This window comes from Procambarus clarkii, chromosome 27 (assembly GCF_040958095.1).
Source record: "Procambarus clarkii isolate CNS0578487 chromosome 27, FALCON_Pclarkii_2.0, whole genome shotgun sequence".
Taxonomy (NCBI): Eukaryota; Metazoa; Arthropoda; class Malacostraca; order Decapoda; family Cambaridae; genus Procambarus; species Procambarus clarkii.
This window is the reverse complement of record NC_091176.1, coordinates 19,679,749-19,698,241: the sequence shown is the minus strand read 5'-3', so window position 1 is coordinate 19,698,241 and position 18,493 is coordinate 19,679,749. Positions and strand designations below refer to the sequence as shown.

At 40.8% G+C, this 18,493-nt stretch overlaps 1 protein-coding gene across 1 annotated transcript in view; it reads left to right on the top strand.

Annotated features, from left to right (window-relative positions):
- Positions 1–18,493, top strand: part of LOC123762612 (oplophorus-luciferin 2-monooxygenase non-catalytic subunit) — a 42,243-nt gene extending 23,750 nt beyond the window's left edge. Inside the window, 5 exon segments of the mRNA XM_045749223.2 lie at positions 13,073–13,328; positions 13,330–13,753; positions 16,627–16,788; positions 17,914–18,021; positions 18,331–18,493. Of these exon segments, the coding sequence (XP_045605179.2) occupies positions 13,073–13,328; positions 13,330–13,753; positions 16,627–16,788; positions 17,914–18,021; positions 18,331–18,476 (1,096 nt within the window). The 3' untranslated portion in view covers positions 18,477–18,493.

Genomic DNA, 18,493 nt, shown 5'->3' with positions numbered 1-18,493 from the left:
CCTTTTCCGAGAATAATACTCCATCAGCGATCATTCATTCCTAGACTGATTCGCAAAGGAAAACTGTTCTCTGAACAAGTAAAGACTCATGAAATCAAGTCAATCGACCGTATCAAGGCTCTGATACACAGCTCGCTCCTGCTTTATCCAAATATTAACATGACTGCAACTAAACACTAAACAATGTATATTCCTAATGTAGACTAATAATAAGCTCAACAGGTAAATGAGTTTTCATTGTCTCAGTTCAAATGAGCTAATGTTGGAAACCAGCTCTCATTAGAAACCTTAGCACTATTCCAATAAAACCTATTCAAAGTTAAAAAAAATAAGATTGAGATTGTGTGTGTATACTGACCTAGTTGTGCTTGCGTGGGTGGAACTTTGGCTCTTTGGTCCCACCTGTCAACTGTCAATCAACTGGTCTATAGGTTAGTGAGGCTATTGGGATTTATGAAATCTGCATTTGAAACTGCGTGTGAAGTCTGCCCCCACCACATCACTGCCTAATGCATTTCATATATTAACTAGTCTGATAATGAAAAAATTCTTTCTAACGTCTCTATGGCTCATTTGGGCACTCAATTTCCACCTGTGTCCCCCTAGTGCGTGTGCCCCTTGTGTTAAATAGTCTGTCTTGATCTACCCCTATCAATTCCTCTGAGAATCTTGTATGTAGTGATTATGTCCCCTCTAACTCTTCTGGCTCCCAGTAACGTGAGGTTTAATTCCCGTAGTCTCTCCTCGTAGCTCATACCCCTCAGTTCGGGTACTAGTCTGGTGGCTGTTATGACCCCACATACGTCATGTAAATATTGGTGTTAGTGTATGTGGAGGTCATAAGCACAGTCACTTATTTTTCGTTAACTTACTCCTGTATAAATATTATTGTACAGAATAACATAAGTTCAGGTTCATTCACACATATATATTTAAGGTATGTATATATGGTGAATAAGTCATAACAACCGGTGACCGCGTAACTACTGGAACTCCTCCATTATCCCCCCTTCCCCCCGACCATTAGCAAGTGTACCAACGTCTCCAGCAAGTGTACCAACTGTACATAAAAATGACTTCCTAATGTGTTCACACATATTGACGTATATGCTTAAGAACCTTGAAGTTTTGTATATATGTTATATTTTATTATGTATATCTATATGGACTTGTTGTAAGTATGCCCACTTTGTTGTTCTGTTATTCGTGGGACGAAGGGTGGAGAGACTTGCCGTGTTGGCGACACAGTCATTCTCGGCCGTCCAGGCCGCTGGCAAGTCACTACTCCCCTGGGGCCAGATTCACGAAAGCACTTACGCAAGTACTTACGAACGTGTAAATCTTTCCCCAATCTTTGACGGTTTTGGTGACATTTCTTAAACAGTTTACAAACATGAAAACTTGCCAATTAACTGTTGGTATTGTTATAAACATCCTCCTGGTGCTTCAGAGCTCATTAACTGTTTATTAATTGGAAACAAAGCCGCCAAAGATTAAGAAAAGATAGACAGGTTCGTAAGTGCTTTCGTGAATCTGGCCCCAGATTCCCAAGAGAGGCAGACGTCATACGTCTAGTCTTCTGGTTGTATATTATATTGCGCATTTATATTTTAATGTTGAGTGTCCGAGAGTAATGCTATATGGATCAGGATAACCGAGTCATCAGTAGGTCAGATGGTAGGTGATTGTGGGTACATAAGGATTATAGAGTATTGTTGTGTGGTTACAGAATGTGACTGATTCCTTTGCCCACCTTTAAGTGTCACTCTTTCCAACGGTTATATAGGATAGTGTACCACTGCGCCGGGTTGGAGCCTGGTGTCAGCTACACCTATGTGTAAGCCGTTACTGATATGATAGCTGATTCATTATTGATTCGTTACTGAGTTGCTAACTGATGTGTAGGTTAACTAATTTGATAGCTGGTTATGACACTAAATGGATAGCTGAATTGCTAGTTGACTTAACAGTTGAGTGATAACTGATTTATGTGACTAGCTGAACCGTGTATTGAAGCTCTCTTCTTTCTGATGAAAGCATCAGCTTTAGTGTGTATCAGTAATGTATACATGATAGTTTTACGGTGACCTATTTATATGTCCCAGTAAACTGGCGTTGTTGTAACCAGCCTTTTTTATTAAGTCCCCTAGACTCTTGATTGAAATAGGCCAGGCTCTGGTTGGCCAGCGATGCTGGGTTCACGAGATCATGACAGTGGCAAACCTTTGAACCTTTTCCAGTTTAGTCTAATACTTGACTAGATATGGACTCCATGCTGGAGCCGCATACTCCAGGATTGGTCGGTCATAGATGGCATACAAAGTTCTGAAAGATTCCTTAAACAAGTTTCTAAAGGCCATTCTTATGTTAGGCAACCTTGCATATGCCGCTGATGTTATCCTCTTGATATGGGCTTCAGATGACAGGTCTGGCGTGATATCAACCTCCCCAGGTCTTTCTCTCTGACTTTTGAAGTATTTCATCTCCCAAATGGTACCTTGTATCTGGTCTACTGCTCCCAACACCTATCTTCATTACATTACGTTTGCTTGGGTTAAACTCTAACAACCATTTGTTTGACCATTCCTGCAGCTTGTGCAGGTCTTCTTGAAGCCTCAAGCTGTCCTCCTCTGTCTTAATCCTTCTCATAATTTTGGCGTAGTCAGCAAACATTGAGAGGAATAAGTATATACCCTCTGGGAGATCATTTACATATATCAGAAACCATGGAGATGGAGAAACCTGCCATGGAGAGTGGCAGGCATAGTTCTTCTGCTCCTTCCTTTAGTATCCAAGGGGCGATTCCATCTGGGACTTCATTCATTTGTATAAAATTTGTGTGGATTCCATCCCATGTTGGATATGGAAAACCTTACTTTGTAGATCCATTGAACAATGAGTCTTGCAGGAAAGAACACACTGATTATGACTAAAGATTATGAAATGCAATTGTTATAAACATACAAATTAAAGAAATTACTTCAAATTTAGAATAATTAAAAAATGTCCAAAAGACCTGAAAGCTGTAGAATTCAAAGCTATCACAACTTTTGTAATTATAGGTATTTGTATGGTCAGCACAGTAATCGGAGCAGGCAATGTGATGCGGTTTGTCTAATTACCCAAAGCTTCCTAGCATTACCTATGTAATGAAGAGTTGTGATATTTTTACTCATTATAATGTTGGTGCTGAATGTAGAACATGAAAAAATATATATGTTTACTCTGAAATAATATAACTTTATAACGAAATGAGATGAAACTATATGGCAGGTGACGCCACAGGAAGTCGACGCTCCAAGCGACACTGTTGTGACATTGGGTAATTAAATGGACTAAATTTCGTTACAAAATTATACTATTTCCGACTAAAAATATGTTGTTTTATTTTGTTTTTCAGTTTGTTATCATTTTGTACATTCAGCACCAACATTATAGTGAGTAAACATATCATTGTTCATCATTACTTACGTAATGCTAGGAAGCTTTGGATAATTAGATGGACCAGAATAGTTAGCTTGTAAACTTTGTGACAAACCTTTAAGACATTCACTTGAACACTATATTGTTGAAACTGAAACCGTAATCTAATTTAGACCTAATCTATTGTACAACCAACAGTGTAACTATATAATTGAATCTGATGTGCTGTCCAAAAGATTTGGATAAATTGTACTGTACCTAACAATTTATCATAAAGTTGTTTGTCCCCTTTAAAGAATGAAGAACAATTGTGTTTATTATATTTTTAAGCTGCATCTCTTATGAACTCATCCACGCCCCTTGTGTGTCAATGCACAGTAGAAAATTGGATTTAAAAATTCGTAAATTGAAACATGTATACTGCCTAATGTAGTGATTGAAAACACTAATATATATATATATATATATATATATATATATATATATATATATATATATATATATATATATATATATATATATATATATATATATATATATATATATACATGCATAAATATACATGCATAAATATACATACATTATATATATATATATATATATATATATATATATATATATATATATATATATATATATATATATATATATATATATATATATACATATATATATAATATATGCAACAATGATCACAAAAACACTGATCCAAGTATGCAGAATAACCACATATGAAAAATAGAGAATGCTTTTTCTATTTAGCAAATAGCATTTTCTATTTTTCATATGTGGTTATTCTGCATATATATATATATATATATATATATATATATATATATATATATATATATATATATATATGTATATAATATATAATGTGTGTGTGTGTGCTTCAGCCTATAGTTTAGACTTATTGTCCTGTGTATGGCCCTCTGTCCTGTGTGACAGTGAATACCAGCATCATCCTCACTCTAATAACACCTAATTGAATTACTCAGAGTAGGCAAAATTGTAGTTAATTTTTGTCAGTAAAGAAGTTAATAATAACCATCCATATTAGACCATGCAGGTGAGGGGGACGTAGCGTTGTGCAGCCGCTCTGAAATACAAACTGTTACTCTCTTCAATCTGCACTTCTCTTGTTACTTTCATCCTCTGTCCCTTCTTTCTCTTCTCCCCATCCCACTCTCTTCCTCTGTTCTCCCACTCCCAACCTACTTATGAAGCTTCTCATGCCTCTCCCTCTTCTCGCACAACCCATTCTATTTTCTTTCATTATCCTCCCCCTCATCACTTTCCCTTTATTGCCGTCTTTTCCCTCTCCTTTTCCCCCTCTTGATCCTCCACCTTCTCCCAACTTACTATGCAGCTGAAGTTGATTGGAAGCGGATTGTTTTGCATTTCATTTAGTTGGAGTTGACTGGGAAGTGGATGCTGACTGTGAGGTAACCTTGACTGTCACCAGTTTGCCATGGCTGTCATTTACAGCGAGGCAAATAAATCATTAATGTTTCCAGATTCACGTTTACAATTGCACAAACTCGCAAAGCATCATGTTAAAATATCATTACAACTTTTGGCTTTGAAAGAGAAGCAGATTGCATCTAATCACTCTTCGTACCTCGTTAATATCGTTCGATAGTCATCATTATGTACGAAAACAAAAAATAACGAACGAGGATAACGTATTTTTAACGGGGGGGGCGGGGTTATGGTTATTGCAAAAGGGTGTGAAATATATTTGAATGATCAGAAATTAAAAACTTTTTTATGTTGAGCTGAAAAAGCTACATGTTTTGGAAATCATATTTGTGCCAAGGTAAGCTCAAATATTTTATGTCAGCATAAGTGAATTGGTACTTTGTTTGATATGTAGGTTTCGATATGAAATTGATATGATAAATTTCGATAAATATTGATATGATATGTATACATTCACACAGATTAAACACGCTAAAGTGATTATATATATATATATATATATATATATATATATATATATATATATATATATATATATATATATATATATATATATATATATATATATATATATATATATATATATAATATTTATAATGTGTGTGTGTGTATCAGTGAGAAAATTACATAGCTCCTGGGAGCGCCAGTGGGATTTCTCATATATTTTCATTAGTAAGTAGTTTATATTATCTTTTGTATGTATAGTTCAGTTACGCATAACAATTTGCATAGTTGTGCAAATCTAGATTTACATAGTTGTGTAGGTGGCTCATTTTTTTATAATTATGTGATTTTTTGGTTAAGTTTTTTGTTTGATTTAGTATAAACCCCTATGAAAATATTTATAGGCCACGAATATTTAACATTGATACATTATTGTTATTTTTTTTATATATAACATTTGACAAATACTGAGCTCTTATAGCATATAGGAAGTAACTATCAGAAAAATACATTATATATATATATATAGCTGTATGACGCCTTTTAAGGCAACTGACATATAATTAAAGATGTTTGATTAGTATATTAATTTAGTTTGGAAATGTAAGACAAATATTGTACATGTTCACTACAATTTCGAATTTACTCGTTGTGAGAAAATATTCAGAAAAGGTCAAAGACGTGAGTACGATCCCACAATATTCGTCCAAAATTTTATCATTGATAAATTACACTTTTATGATTTTTGGCTTGGATTTTCGGTGTGTTTTGTCCTTAGAAGATGAGGTGAGTTATGACCATCTTAATGAGTCTGTCCCGTCCTCCCTGTTCAGTTTGTTGTTGCCGTGAGGTGGGCATTGTGGGCGCCTGCCGGAGTGTGATGCCCCTTGGGACAGTCCTCTGTCCTTTTGTGGCCTTGTGCTCCTGCTGCTGTCCTCTCTAATTGTGCTGATCGACTTTTCCTTTTCCTTCTGTTTCGTTTTTCTCCCCCCTCTTCTCCTGTCTGCTTGCCGTTTCCTGCCGACCTTTTGCTTGTTTTGGTTATTCCTTTGGACTTCTACTATTTTGACGCCCGGGTGTTTGAGGAGGCATACTCTTGCACCCGTAGAACTGTAGTACCTGACGAGCGAGGGGAACCTTTTATTGTCAATCCTCCTTTCGTCACTGAACCCGATCTCGACGGACTTATGGTTCTTAAGGTGGCGTTTGTGGGACGTGTACTCACGACGCACCCCTAAGAGTCCCCGGTAAGATCGGCGATAGCTTCTTGTTGGGTGTCCTGCCTCTAATTGTGGCTCCATGGTGGGTGTGGGGCACATTGTGAATGAATGTTTTTCTTTCGTACTCTTTAATGTCGAATTCTGTTCCTCTTTTACCTTCTCAGGCTCGTAGGGTGGGCGACCAAGCCCTTGAGTCGGTCTGTGTTGGAAGACCGGGCTCTGTAGCATCCGCTGCATTGGGCCCCGACCTTGCTCCTCCTCTGACCCTCTTGACTACTCCCCTCGGCTCCCCTCCCTCCTCTGTGGTTGGGTCGAACCCCAAGCCCCCAGTGGTGACTATCTTATCCCCTGGCACGGCTCAGTCTCTCGTTGTGACTACTGCGCCTTTTAACCCCTCTCTTTCTGGGGGTTCTTAACGCCGTCCTCGACACGGCCGCACTCGCTCGATTCCTTCCCATACTGATGCGTGGCAAGCCTTGTTTGGTCCCGCTTCGTGGGACAAATACTTTGATCTCCTCTCACTTGATTCTGCACCTCTTGACGATTTCTCCCTTCATAGGCACCTTGTTGATCCCGTGGATGCCTCTATTACCTTCAATCCCACCCGTCTCAGTACACGTGTCGTTGCTGCTCCTTCTCAGGATGCAGCTTCCCGCTTGGACTCCTTATCCTGCCTTAGCGAGATCCCTGTTCGGCTCTCCAAGAACGCTCGGTTGAATGCCAGTGTTGGCACTATTCTCCTCCCGCCCCATGTTGCAACCGGTGTTCGGAATCTACAGGACTGCCACGATGATATTCGGCATATCCTTGAGACCCAGGGCCATTCTGTCCTCCAGGTAGACACGTTTACTCGTCCCCCTCGTGGTCGTCGCCGTCAGCCCCTTCGGGTTGTGAAGATTACCTTTGATGGTAGGACCCTTCCGCCCTCTGTCATTCTTGCTGGTGCCAGGTCCTCCGTCCAGGAGTACATTCCCTCTCCTCGGCTCTGTAATTCCCGTACCATCCATATTTCAGGTTGGAATGTTGGGGGAGGCTAGCCCCAAGCGTCTGGTCTTAATACTCTGTACGAACACACAGACATACAGACGGATATTTTATTTTACAAAGATAGAAGGAGTTCTGGATATAATAGCAATGAGCTTTGAATACTGCATAATAAAAGTAGTCCTAAGTATGCGTATAAACATCTACAAACAACTACACAGACTGAGCGTGTGTGTTTTCATTATACACATCCGTCCAGAAGCGGGGTTTACAACGCACATTAAGAGCCTGTCATTCTCAAACTATCACTGGTAATTTACCAGGGCAGCTCTCCTGACGTCAGGCGAGGCTATATTCCTTCATAAATTCTCACTTTTATATTGTAAGTTTACGAGTTAATATTACGGCCACTAAATATTAAGAGGAGAGGGAGTTGCAGGGAAGGGTGTAAATCTGTAGAGCGGCTGCCTGAGTTACGACTATTTGTAATGTAACCAGATTTTCCAGCTGGGCGTTGGATGGCTAAGCTCGCCACTCAGACACGTTTTCTGATTTATTTTTTTTATTTTCTAACAAGGAAATGATTAGTTATTTATTATTTTTGTCATTATTTTATTTGTGAATGCCAAGTATTGCTGCGTTATCCATGCATGGGGGTATAATACCTGAAGATCTTGTGATAGAATTCTCTTAGTTGTGCTAGCCATTTTAGGCTGCCAAAATTCTAGCTTCAGCTGCTAGGTCCCCATTTTCTGGATCTGCGTACTATTTGTTCTTAACAGTGTGGTACTTCCTCTCATCCTATGTCTGGCTTCCACCCATGAATTCTATTTCTGCTCATACGGCTTTTGAATGTTTTGTCTGCTCCGTCAGTCATAATGATAATCTTGAATGTTTCGATCATATCTTCTCTCACTCTTGTTTGTATTAGTATCGTGAGTGTTGGTCAGACTGAGCCTCGCAAGAATAACTCAAGGTCACCCAGTGGCGAAGTGAAAGATTATTATGAAGTTTGCAAAGAAAACACATCTTAATAAAATTCCCAAAAATTGAAAAAGCAAAGAAGAATTACGGATGGTTTTCCACGTAAGATTGTTTCTGACTTGTTTTTTTTCTCTCACTGTCGTCATAGAGTTTACAATTCATTCGTTTTTTTACCTGTGTGTTTCCGTAAAAAAATAAATTACAAGGCGTCTGAAATATTGATAATAAGCTTTGCAAATAAGATTGTCAGACCAATCAACCTAATCCGTGTTCTCAGAACTGGTTAAAGATGTGTTCTGTTCCTTGAAAAGCGTTTTGCTTACAATAGCAAAATGCAACCCATCTCTGAAGCATCGAAACTGCCTTAACGATTAACCGTAAATTTTTACTCCAATTCTGGATGAAAAGTCATCAAGACTGCTGCTTTGAATTCTGGTAATTTATATTCCTTTTTTTCGTGTCTGCAATAGTCATAAAGCGAAGATTCGCTGCATTTGATACATCATTCCTGAAATAAAAATGTATTCACGGAGATCCACTTACGGGTCCTTACCTAAGATTACCAACTCACCTTCTGATTAATCCAGCCAGACGCGCTTTCCTGTGTGACACACACTCTCTCTGATGAGTGACTCCACCTGACAGACACAAACGGTAACTTAAAACTTCTTGGAAAAAGTCTTAGATGGAGCAGACGAGGAGAGAAAGATAGGTCGTGAAACACAAACCAAACTAAGTCATCTCGAGCCTCAACACAAGTGAAAATAATGCATACACAAACACCATTAGTCACACCCAGTCATGCAGATGCAGATAGTCACAAACACACACACACACACACACACACACACACACACACACACACACACACACACACACACACACACACACACACACACACACACACACACACACACACATAGACAAACACACACGAGAACAGGTCCTCGGAGTCGAGCAAACAACGTTCGGAAGTCACAGCTAACCCAAAGGGTCCGAATTCGATTCCTGGTCGAGGCAGAAACAAATGAGCCAAAACAAAATTACAAAATCAGATTGAGAGTCAATACATTAGACACCCGACGGTTAGGAAGGGGTCCAAGAGCCAACAGCTAGATGCTGCAGGCACACATAGTAAATAATACGCACCATAGCATGCAGACACAAAAGCATAGCAAAGAACACAATTAATAAAGACGCCACACTTGGTCATGTGTCCTTCAAACACAGACGACAACACGGGCGGTAACAGGTGAAGATGAACAGGAACGAAGAACATTATAAGGAGCCATCAGTAAACCAGTATGACTATATAGCATTCGGAAGGGATATCTGAGGACAGGATAGGCGTTGAGATGAAGGGACGGGATAAATAATTGTCCCAGAGAGCAAGGAGAGGAAGAGAGAGAGAGAGAGAAAGGAGAGGCAGGTCGAGTCAAAGAGGGGCAGAGTCAGACAAGGAGAAAGAGGGTGAGACAAGGAGAGGCAGAGAAAGACAAGAAGAGGGAGGATGAGACAAGGAGAAACAGTGTGGGGAATTCTGACTCGTAGGATATGTATTAATTTATTTTAATATATAATTAATTGATTAATTTAATGCCATTTTATTTATGGTAAATAATTGAGTTATTTATTATTTCTTTCTATAGCTTAGTGGACTGTATGGATTTAAATTCTCCCAAATGTCATATCTCAACAAAATTTGGTCGGTTAATTAATTATATTAGCCTAGCAATCGAGAATTTTCGATTAATAGGAAAAATTATACTAAGTGTTAGTTTATTAATCTGAATGAGATTAGTTTAATAACTGATAGTCTTATCTGACTGAAGACTTCAGTCTGGATATTAAGACACGTGAGCAGTCTGTCAGGTACGGGCCTCGTGGCTATGGCGCATGTTTCCTCGTGGCGACTGGTTGCTGACGATTAATTCCCAGGTGACCACAAGGTATTGATTTGCATTAAATTTAGATATTTTAATGGCGTGGCAATAATATATCCCACGTTTTAAGGGAAAATTCCACTATAATAATGCTTTCTATGAACGAGTTATTATATTAATTTGTGTTAGTATTGATTAATAGGTTAGTACAAGAACAGCAGCGACAATCTGCATATTATAACTAAAATTATTACAGGAGGTCGTTTTTTTTCCGACATAGTTCCAGGGTGGGTGGGTGAAACACGGGTCTGAGTTCACTAACACTGATAGTCCTCCTCAGAATTATTAGATAACTTTGATGTTAGTTGTTATTAGTTGACACATTTGTGCTTCAGTTTGTACAGGACGGATGTCCCGTATTAGAGTTGCAGGGATGGGAAGTCTTTAGATGCTTCATTTCCTGCTAACACTTGTGAGACTACATTTCTAGCCTAATTATATTTGATTTTATCCAGAGGACTGAATGTGATCAATTATTACAGCCAAGTATGCTCCTGGGACTGCACCTCCACACACTACCACTAGCCACCACCACATGCAATTACCAGCCACCAACGTACCACCAGCCACCAGCCACCAACGTACCACCAGCCACCAGCCACCACCACACACTACCACCAGTCACCACAACACACTGCCACCAGCCACCACCACACACTACCACCAGCCACCACCACACACTACCACCAGCCACCACCACACACTACCACCAGTCTCCACAACACACTGCCACCAGCCACCACCACACACTACCACCAGCCACCACCACACACTACCACCAGCCACCACCACACACTACCACCAGTCTCCACAACACACTGCCACCAGCCACCACCACACACTACTACCACCCACCACCTCTCACTCCCACCAGCCACCACCACACACTACCACCAGTTACCACCACACACTACCACCAGCCACCACCACACACTACCACCAGCCACCACCACACACTACCACCACACACTACCACCAGCCACCACCACACACTACCACCAGCCACCACCACACACTACCACCAGCCACCACCACACACTACCACCAGCCACCACCACACACTACCACCAGCCACCACCACACACTACCACCAGCCACCACCACACACTACCACCAGCCACCACCACACACTACCACCAGCCACCACCACACACTACCACCAGCCACCACCACACACTACCACCAGCCACCACCACACACTACCACCAGCCACCACCACACACTACCACCAGCCACCACCACACACTACCACCAGCCACCACCACACACTACCACCAGCCACTACCACACACTACCACCAGCCACCACCACACACTACCACCAGCCACCACCACACACTACCACCAGCCACCACCACACACTACCACTAGCCACCACCACACACTACCACCAGCCACCACCACACACTACCACCACACTCTACCACCAGCCACCACCACACACTACCACCAGCCACCACCACACACTACCACCAGCCACCACCACACACTACCACCAGCCACCACCACACACTACCACCAGTTATCCCAACAAGGAGCAATAGTACCACTTAACGAATGCCAACACCGCCTTCATTACCACGTTAGTGCTGTTGTTCATCAAGAACCTTATCTAAGACAGCTGGTCGAGGCTCCAACTCTCCCCTCCTCCCTCCCCCTCTCCCTAATCCCACAATCTTCTCAACCACTCCCCTTCCCCCCCCCCCCTCCCCTCACTCTCCCATCACCAAACCTTTTAAACAGTCTTACAACACCTTTTCCTACCACCACTAACAACCCTCTCCCTTCTCACAATCCTCCTCAACAATCCTACCTTTTCCTGCCTCCATCAACTCCCCTGTCCTATACCCACTCCATTCGCTGCCCTTTCCCTTCCAGCTTCCCTCACCTCATGGTGTGGCTCACTCTCCCTCATGGTGTGGCTCTGTGGGAGAGTAGAGAGCCACCGAGCATCTTCCTGCTCCAGCATCTGAGACGTCTTAAGAGAGTTCCTCAGCCGTCCTCCAACACCACGAAGGTGCTTCTCTGGCGTGCGTGATGTGCAACACTCGGCCCCCTGATGTTTAGGGCGTGTCTTTGGAAGTGCCCAGGGTGCTGGTTCGAATCCAATTGAAGCTGGCCTTCTGAGGCTCCAACTCATTTATTATTTTTGTTTTATTATTATTGCTATTATTATTATTATTATTATTATTATTATTATTATTATTATTATTATTATTATTATAATAATAATAATAATTATTATTATTATTATTATTATTATTATTATTATTATTATTATTATTATTATTTGCATATTATGAATTTATTATAATAATTATTCAGATGTTTATGATTAGCAATATATTAATTTTATTATTATTATGTTCATTATTTAAAATATTTCTCTCTTAACACACACACAAACACACACACACACACACACACACACACACACACACACACGAGCGCACATTTGCAATCAGTATAAAGAGTGATAATCACGGACGCCATTATCAGTGTGTCTAATGGTGGTCTCAGCGCTCGCGTCTCCGGTGCCATAAACATGGAGCTCGTCCACACCCTCATAGCTTCTCTCTTGCTGGTGCTGAAGCTCTGTCACCAATACTGAGGGTGATGCTGCCGCCAGAAGCTATTTTGACCACATAGTTGGTGGATACTTCAGTGACGCCGTAGGTGGATTTGCCAGTGATGAATTGCAAGTGAACGTTGAGGCGCAGGCGCGTCCCTGCCCTAACGACGCAGATCTCAGTCCCTGCTCCTGTACTGTCCACGACGAAGACAATTTTGTCATCGATCTGGATTGCTCCGAAGTGGAGAGCGAGGAGCAGCTGGCGACGATCATGAGGATCACCCTTCCCGTTTGTACACTTCCGCAACCTGACGATAGACAGCAACCCGAACGTGATGGTGTTGCGCCGTGGTGTCCTGGCCAACATCACTTTCCAAGAATTCTATATAACGGGCGGAGCTCTGACGGAGGTGGAGACCGGTGCCCTCTCAGGCAGTTCCTCCACAGCAATATCTATGCATTTTGAAGGCAACGACATAGCAGTGTTTCCCTGGGGGGAGCTCTCGTTATTTACAGCCCTCGTGGACCTGGACGTTAGCGACAACAGCATCTCCACATTCCCAGCTCTCATATCTGACAGTCTGAAGTACCTCGACCTGTCCAACAACTCGCTGGGTCTGGTTCCTAGCATAGCTTTCAGGGAAACTCCCTTACTGGAGGAAATCTACCTCAACGATGTCAACATGCTGGAGATACTTCCAGGTATTACCCATTTTACTGTATATTTTTGTATATATACATATACATATATATATATATATATATATATATATATATATATATATATATATATATATATATATATATATATGTATGTGTGTGTGTGTGTGTGTGTGTGTGTGTGTGTGTGTGTGTGTGTGTGTGTGTGTGTGTGTGTATGTTTTATATAAACTTTGTTTAAAGTTTAAACAATGTTTAAACATACTACAAAAAATGAGTTACATATAGGGTACAAAGATGATTATCATAAGTTGTCGAGTTCCTCCAGCTCCTCAGATGGCGGGCAGGAACCCTCAGTGCAGTGCGCATTTCCCCTCTGTATCGCCACGCTGAGGCGCTGGAAAAGGAAGCTGGTTGCTCTAGGGTCTCTTGTTGTTTCAATGAGCCTAGAACCCAGTTCCTTCAACAAACTGGTGGCACTCTTACCCCAGACGCCGAGTGCCTCAGAAGCAATGGGAACAAAATTATAGTGGTGATCCAATTCTCTGCACTTACGGGATTTGGCTGATACCCTGTGAGTGGCAGCGTCACCTGGTTGTGCAATACTGAAGTCAATGTAGGTGTTAGCCAGGGTTGATACGCACGTGTAGTCCCATACTAACTGCTTGTTATTCTTCCAGGCGTTCACAGTGATACCATCCGGGCGGTCAATAAGAGCAACAGAGTTACGGGGCGTTAGGTAACGGGGCTCTCTTTCAGCTGGGCATCCAGCTGTGGTGAGGCTCCTCTTGATGATGTCGTTAACTTCACTGTGCCTCGAGTGCCATTCCCCTGTGCTTTGGCAGAGTAGGCCATGGTGACCGTACCTGTCAGCCACCACCTCGCCGCAAATACATCTATACATTTTCCTTTTAGTGTATAGACTCTAGAATAACTTTGAAATCACAAGCCAAAAAATTATTCAAATTTCTAACAGGCATTTTACCTCAAGGTCTGTAAAGACAAATAATAAGCGACATTAGTGAATAATATAGATAGATGAAGCGGTCTAACAAAATGGATATAAATCAGGTTTTAAGTTTATCTACTCAAAATAGAAAGCTAAACAACGGTTGTTAATTAATAAGTTTAGAATAAAAATGACCTTGGTAAATACTGGTTTGGAAAATGGTATGTTGACTTATGAAACAAATTACTGGCCAACATAATAGTGATCATTGGATAGTTTCAAGTGTAGGTTAGACATTCATATGAATGAGCTTTAATGTATATAAATAGGATATGCCAATTACGTGCCAATAGGATTATTGTAGTTACGCTTAATTTTTAATTATAACACCCACACCCAACAGCCTCCACCACTCCCACACCCAACAGCCTCCACCACACCCACACCCAACAGCCTCCACCACACCCACACCCAACAGCCTCCATCACACCCACACCCAACAGCCTCCACCACACCCACACCCAACAGCCTCCACCACACCCACACCCAACAGCCTCCACCACACCCACACCCAACAGCCTCCACCACACCCACACCCAACAGCCTCCACCACACCCATACGGCAGCCTAGTAAGGCGTAATTGGAAGGGAGAATGAAACAAAAGTACCGAAGGGAAATAATAAAGGAAATGTATTATAAGAGAAATTTTCACTTATTCCAAAAGGGGAGAGAAATCCTGAATATTTTGAATATTCTTCAATACTTGAATATTCGATCTGAATACTCTTCCCTCCCCGAATACAAGTTCAGGGAGGGTAGAGCCCTATACTGTGTTACAAGTGTGACACAGTATAAGGGTCAAATAAACACAGAAATAAATACAATATACGAGGAAAATATTAAATGTCACGCACTCATTTGTAATGAAAATATTAATATCTTTCCTAATCAATGAACAAACACAACACAATATGCAGGAGCGGCGTCAGTTCGGTGTCGAATCAACGTCGTCAACGTTAAATTGGCGTTGATGACGTTGATTCCGAAGCGAACTGGCGCTGCTCTTGGATATCGTGCCCACTGGGTCATATATTTTCATTACTGGCAAGATATAAAAATGCAGAACATAGAAACATTCTTGACTCACCCACTGTTGAACCTCACAACAAACGACGCACCGAGCTACATCAGTGAAGTCTTAACACAAAACTGGGATAACATTGTGACGTCATAGTGACGTCTCACACCTTCTGTACCATAGTTTTAAATACATAATTTTATCTTTTATTTTGGTTTGGTTTGCTTAGGTTAAGTTAGGCTAGGTTAGGTAAGGTTAAGTTAGGTTGGCTTACGTTACGTTAGGTTTGGTTGGGTAAGGTTAAGTTTCGTTACGTTACGCTAGCCCAGATTAGGTTGGATTTCTTTATATTTGCTTAAGAAGTAGCGACGTCATATGGTAGAGAAAACTTCTCAGGTCATAGACACTACTCAATTCAATTTCTATATGGTGCTTAGCTCTTGTGTTCGTCTCCACCACAGCGAGGACGTCAACCTCGTCCACTCATGTCCTGGACCTCTCTCTCCTGCTCTGGCTCAGCCACTCGTGTCTCCTTATGTACCATTTTCAAGTTATAAAGCCAAGCTAAATCCGCCCTAATGAATATGAGCTCAAGATCATTTGTGTTGCTTCTAGAGAAGTCAAAATTAAATAGACATATTACCTCCATCAACAGATTTCTAGATCAAATAATTTTTGGGACAATCAAACTGCTAACATCAGTAGTTAAACTCATTTCATTTCAAACACAATGGCAATAATATTAAAACTAAACAAATACTTCTAAAATGACAATCGTTACACTATGCCACCCCTGCTGTATCTCACCTGCTTTCTTTAAAAGTCCTTCTTACGGTTATTTTTCCATTTTTTTTTTTCTTCAGATAATACTTAATCTTTCCACACAGGGACTTTCTCCGGACTGCATTACTTGAGAATAGTGAGTGTGAATAGTAACGAGGTGTCTTCAGTACCAGAGGGAGCCATACAGTTCACAACTGTTTCTCGTTTTACTGAGGTTCATCTCTCTGACAACAACATCAGAAACGTCGCTGCCAACGCCATAACAGGTGAGAAGCTTTTTTTTTCTTGTTATACCAATATATCGTCCAGTAAAATAATGGTCTATATAACGAACGAGACGTATATGACATGGTATGGATTGTCACGGGAAAAACATAGCCCACCTATGACCGATTTAAGAAAATGAAAATGCACACGAAGGAATCCACCTAGTCTAACCTATCTTGGTCCTGACCTCACTATTCTTAGATCTAACCTAACCTATGCTTGATCAATTCTAACATATCAGCAAAATATATGCATCTTTATGCCTAACATATTATTTATATGTGGCAGGACAGGCATAGATTGGTTAGCTTAGGACTGGGATAGATTAGGCTGTGTTGTAATCTTCAATTGTTATTTCTGATATTTGCACATTTTAATTTTTTTCATTATGGAAAAAGGTGGCTATTATATTTCATTTTCAGTCCGTATTTTGTACGTGCACATCTCGGTCCCTAGATGAGCTATTTCAGTCAAAGATGAGTTGTATTTTACAAAAAAGAGTATTTCATACTTTAAACTATTCTCTCAACTTTTAGAATAGTTATCAGATAATTGCAAGTAACACCCACAAACGTTTCAAGTTTCTGTAATGTTATTCGTTTATTTTATTCCAATAATGTTTTATTATTAGCTGTACCTACTACAGAGGTATATTGTATACGCTGAGAGATATAACCCGCTTCTCGGTGAATATAGACAGAAAGTTTAATTTAGTCCTGGGGACAATTTTCAGGACTAAAGTGCCCTTGCTGTTCGGTCGGTAAATAATTGTGGTTCACTTTAATTACCTTCCATAGGTTATTAGACCTTAAGCCCAACACCAAACCAAATCAATGTGCCATTGGATTATCATATCGAATTATGTCTGCTAGTAATTTATTTTAAGCTAATCATTGTCATGCATTAAGGTATTTGCTCTAAGTGGATGGAAAGAACTGAGGAGATAAAGATTATTTGGATTATCTTAACTGGTGATTTTTAGCAACTTGGATAGCCTATTTGATCCTCAAACAATTACAAAAAACTTCAAGCAAAATTTTGAATTTGGGTGAGCAACGCTGAACCTAACTCATTGTTCATATAAGAATGGAATATAATGTAATTGAACTATGTTACATTATCAGGTGTCACAAACGGCGGCGACTTGTTCCTGGATAGCAACGAGCTTGAGGAGTTGAAGGAAGAGGTGTGGAAGCCGTTGCTTGAGCTCGGTGCTCGCCTGCATCTCCAAGGTCAGTGAAGACTCCCGCCTCTTTCCAGTACCCACCGTTTCAACAAGCTTATTAAATCCACAACTCTCAGTGCTAACATAGGATAACGCTTCATGCAGGTCAGCGTTCAATCCCTGACCGCCCAAGTGGTTGGGCACCATTCCATCCCATCCCAAAGCCTTATCCTGACCCCTTTCCCAGTACTAAATAGTCGTAATGACTTGGCCTTTTCCACTGATAATTCCCTTCCTCCCTGTCATTCAACGTTTACAAACTGTCTGTTATGTTATCCGTGCTTTGCAGATAACTGGAATTACATTTTTTTTCCAGACAATCCCTTGACCTGCGGCTGTGACATCGCCTGGATCATGATGAACAGCCCCATCCTCGCCCTTATTGATGACCGCACCACCTGCTCCGACGGAGAGCTCATGATAAACCTTAATCCAGATATCTTCGTAGATTTGTGCTATTAAAGAACCTCTTGAATTCA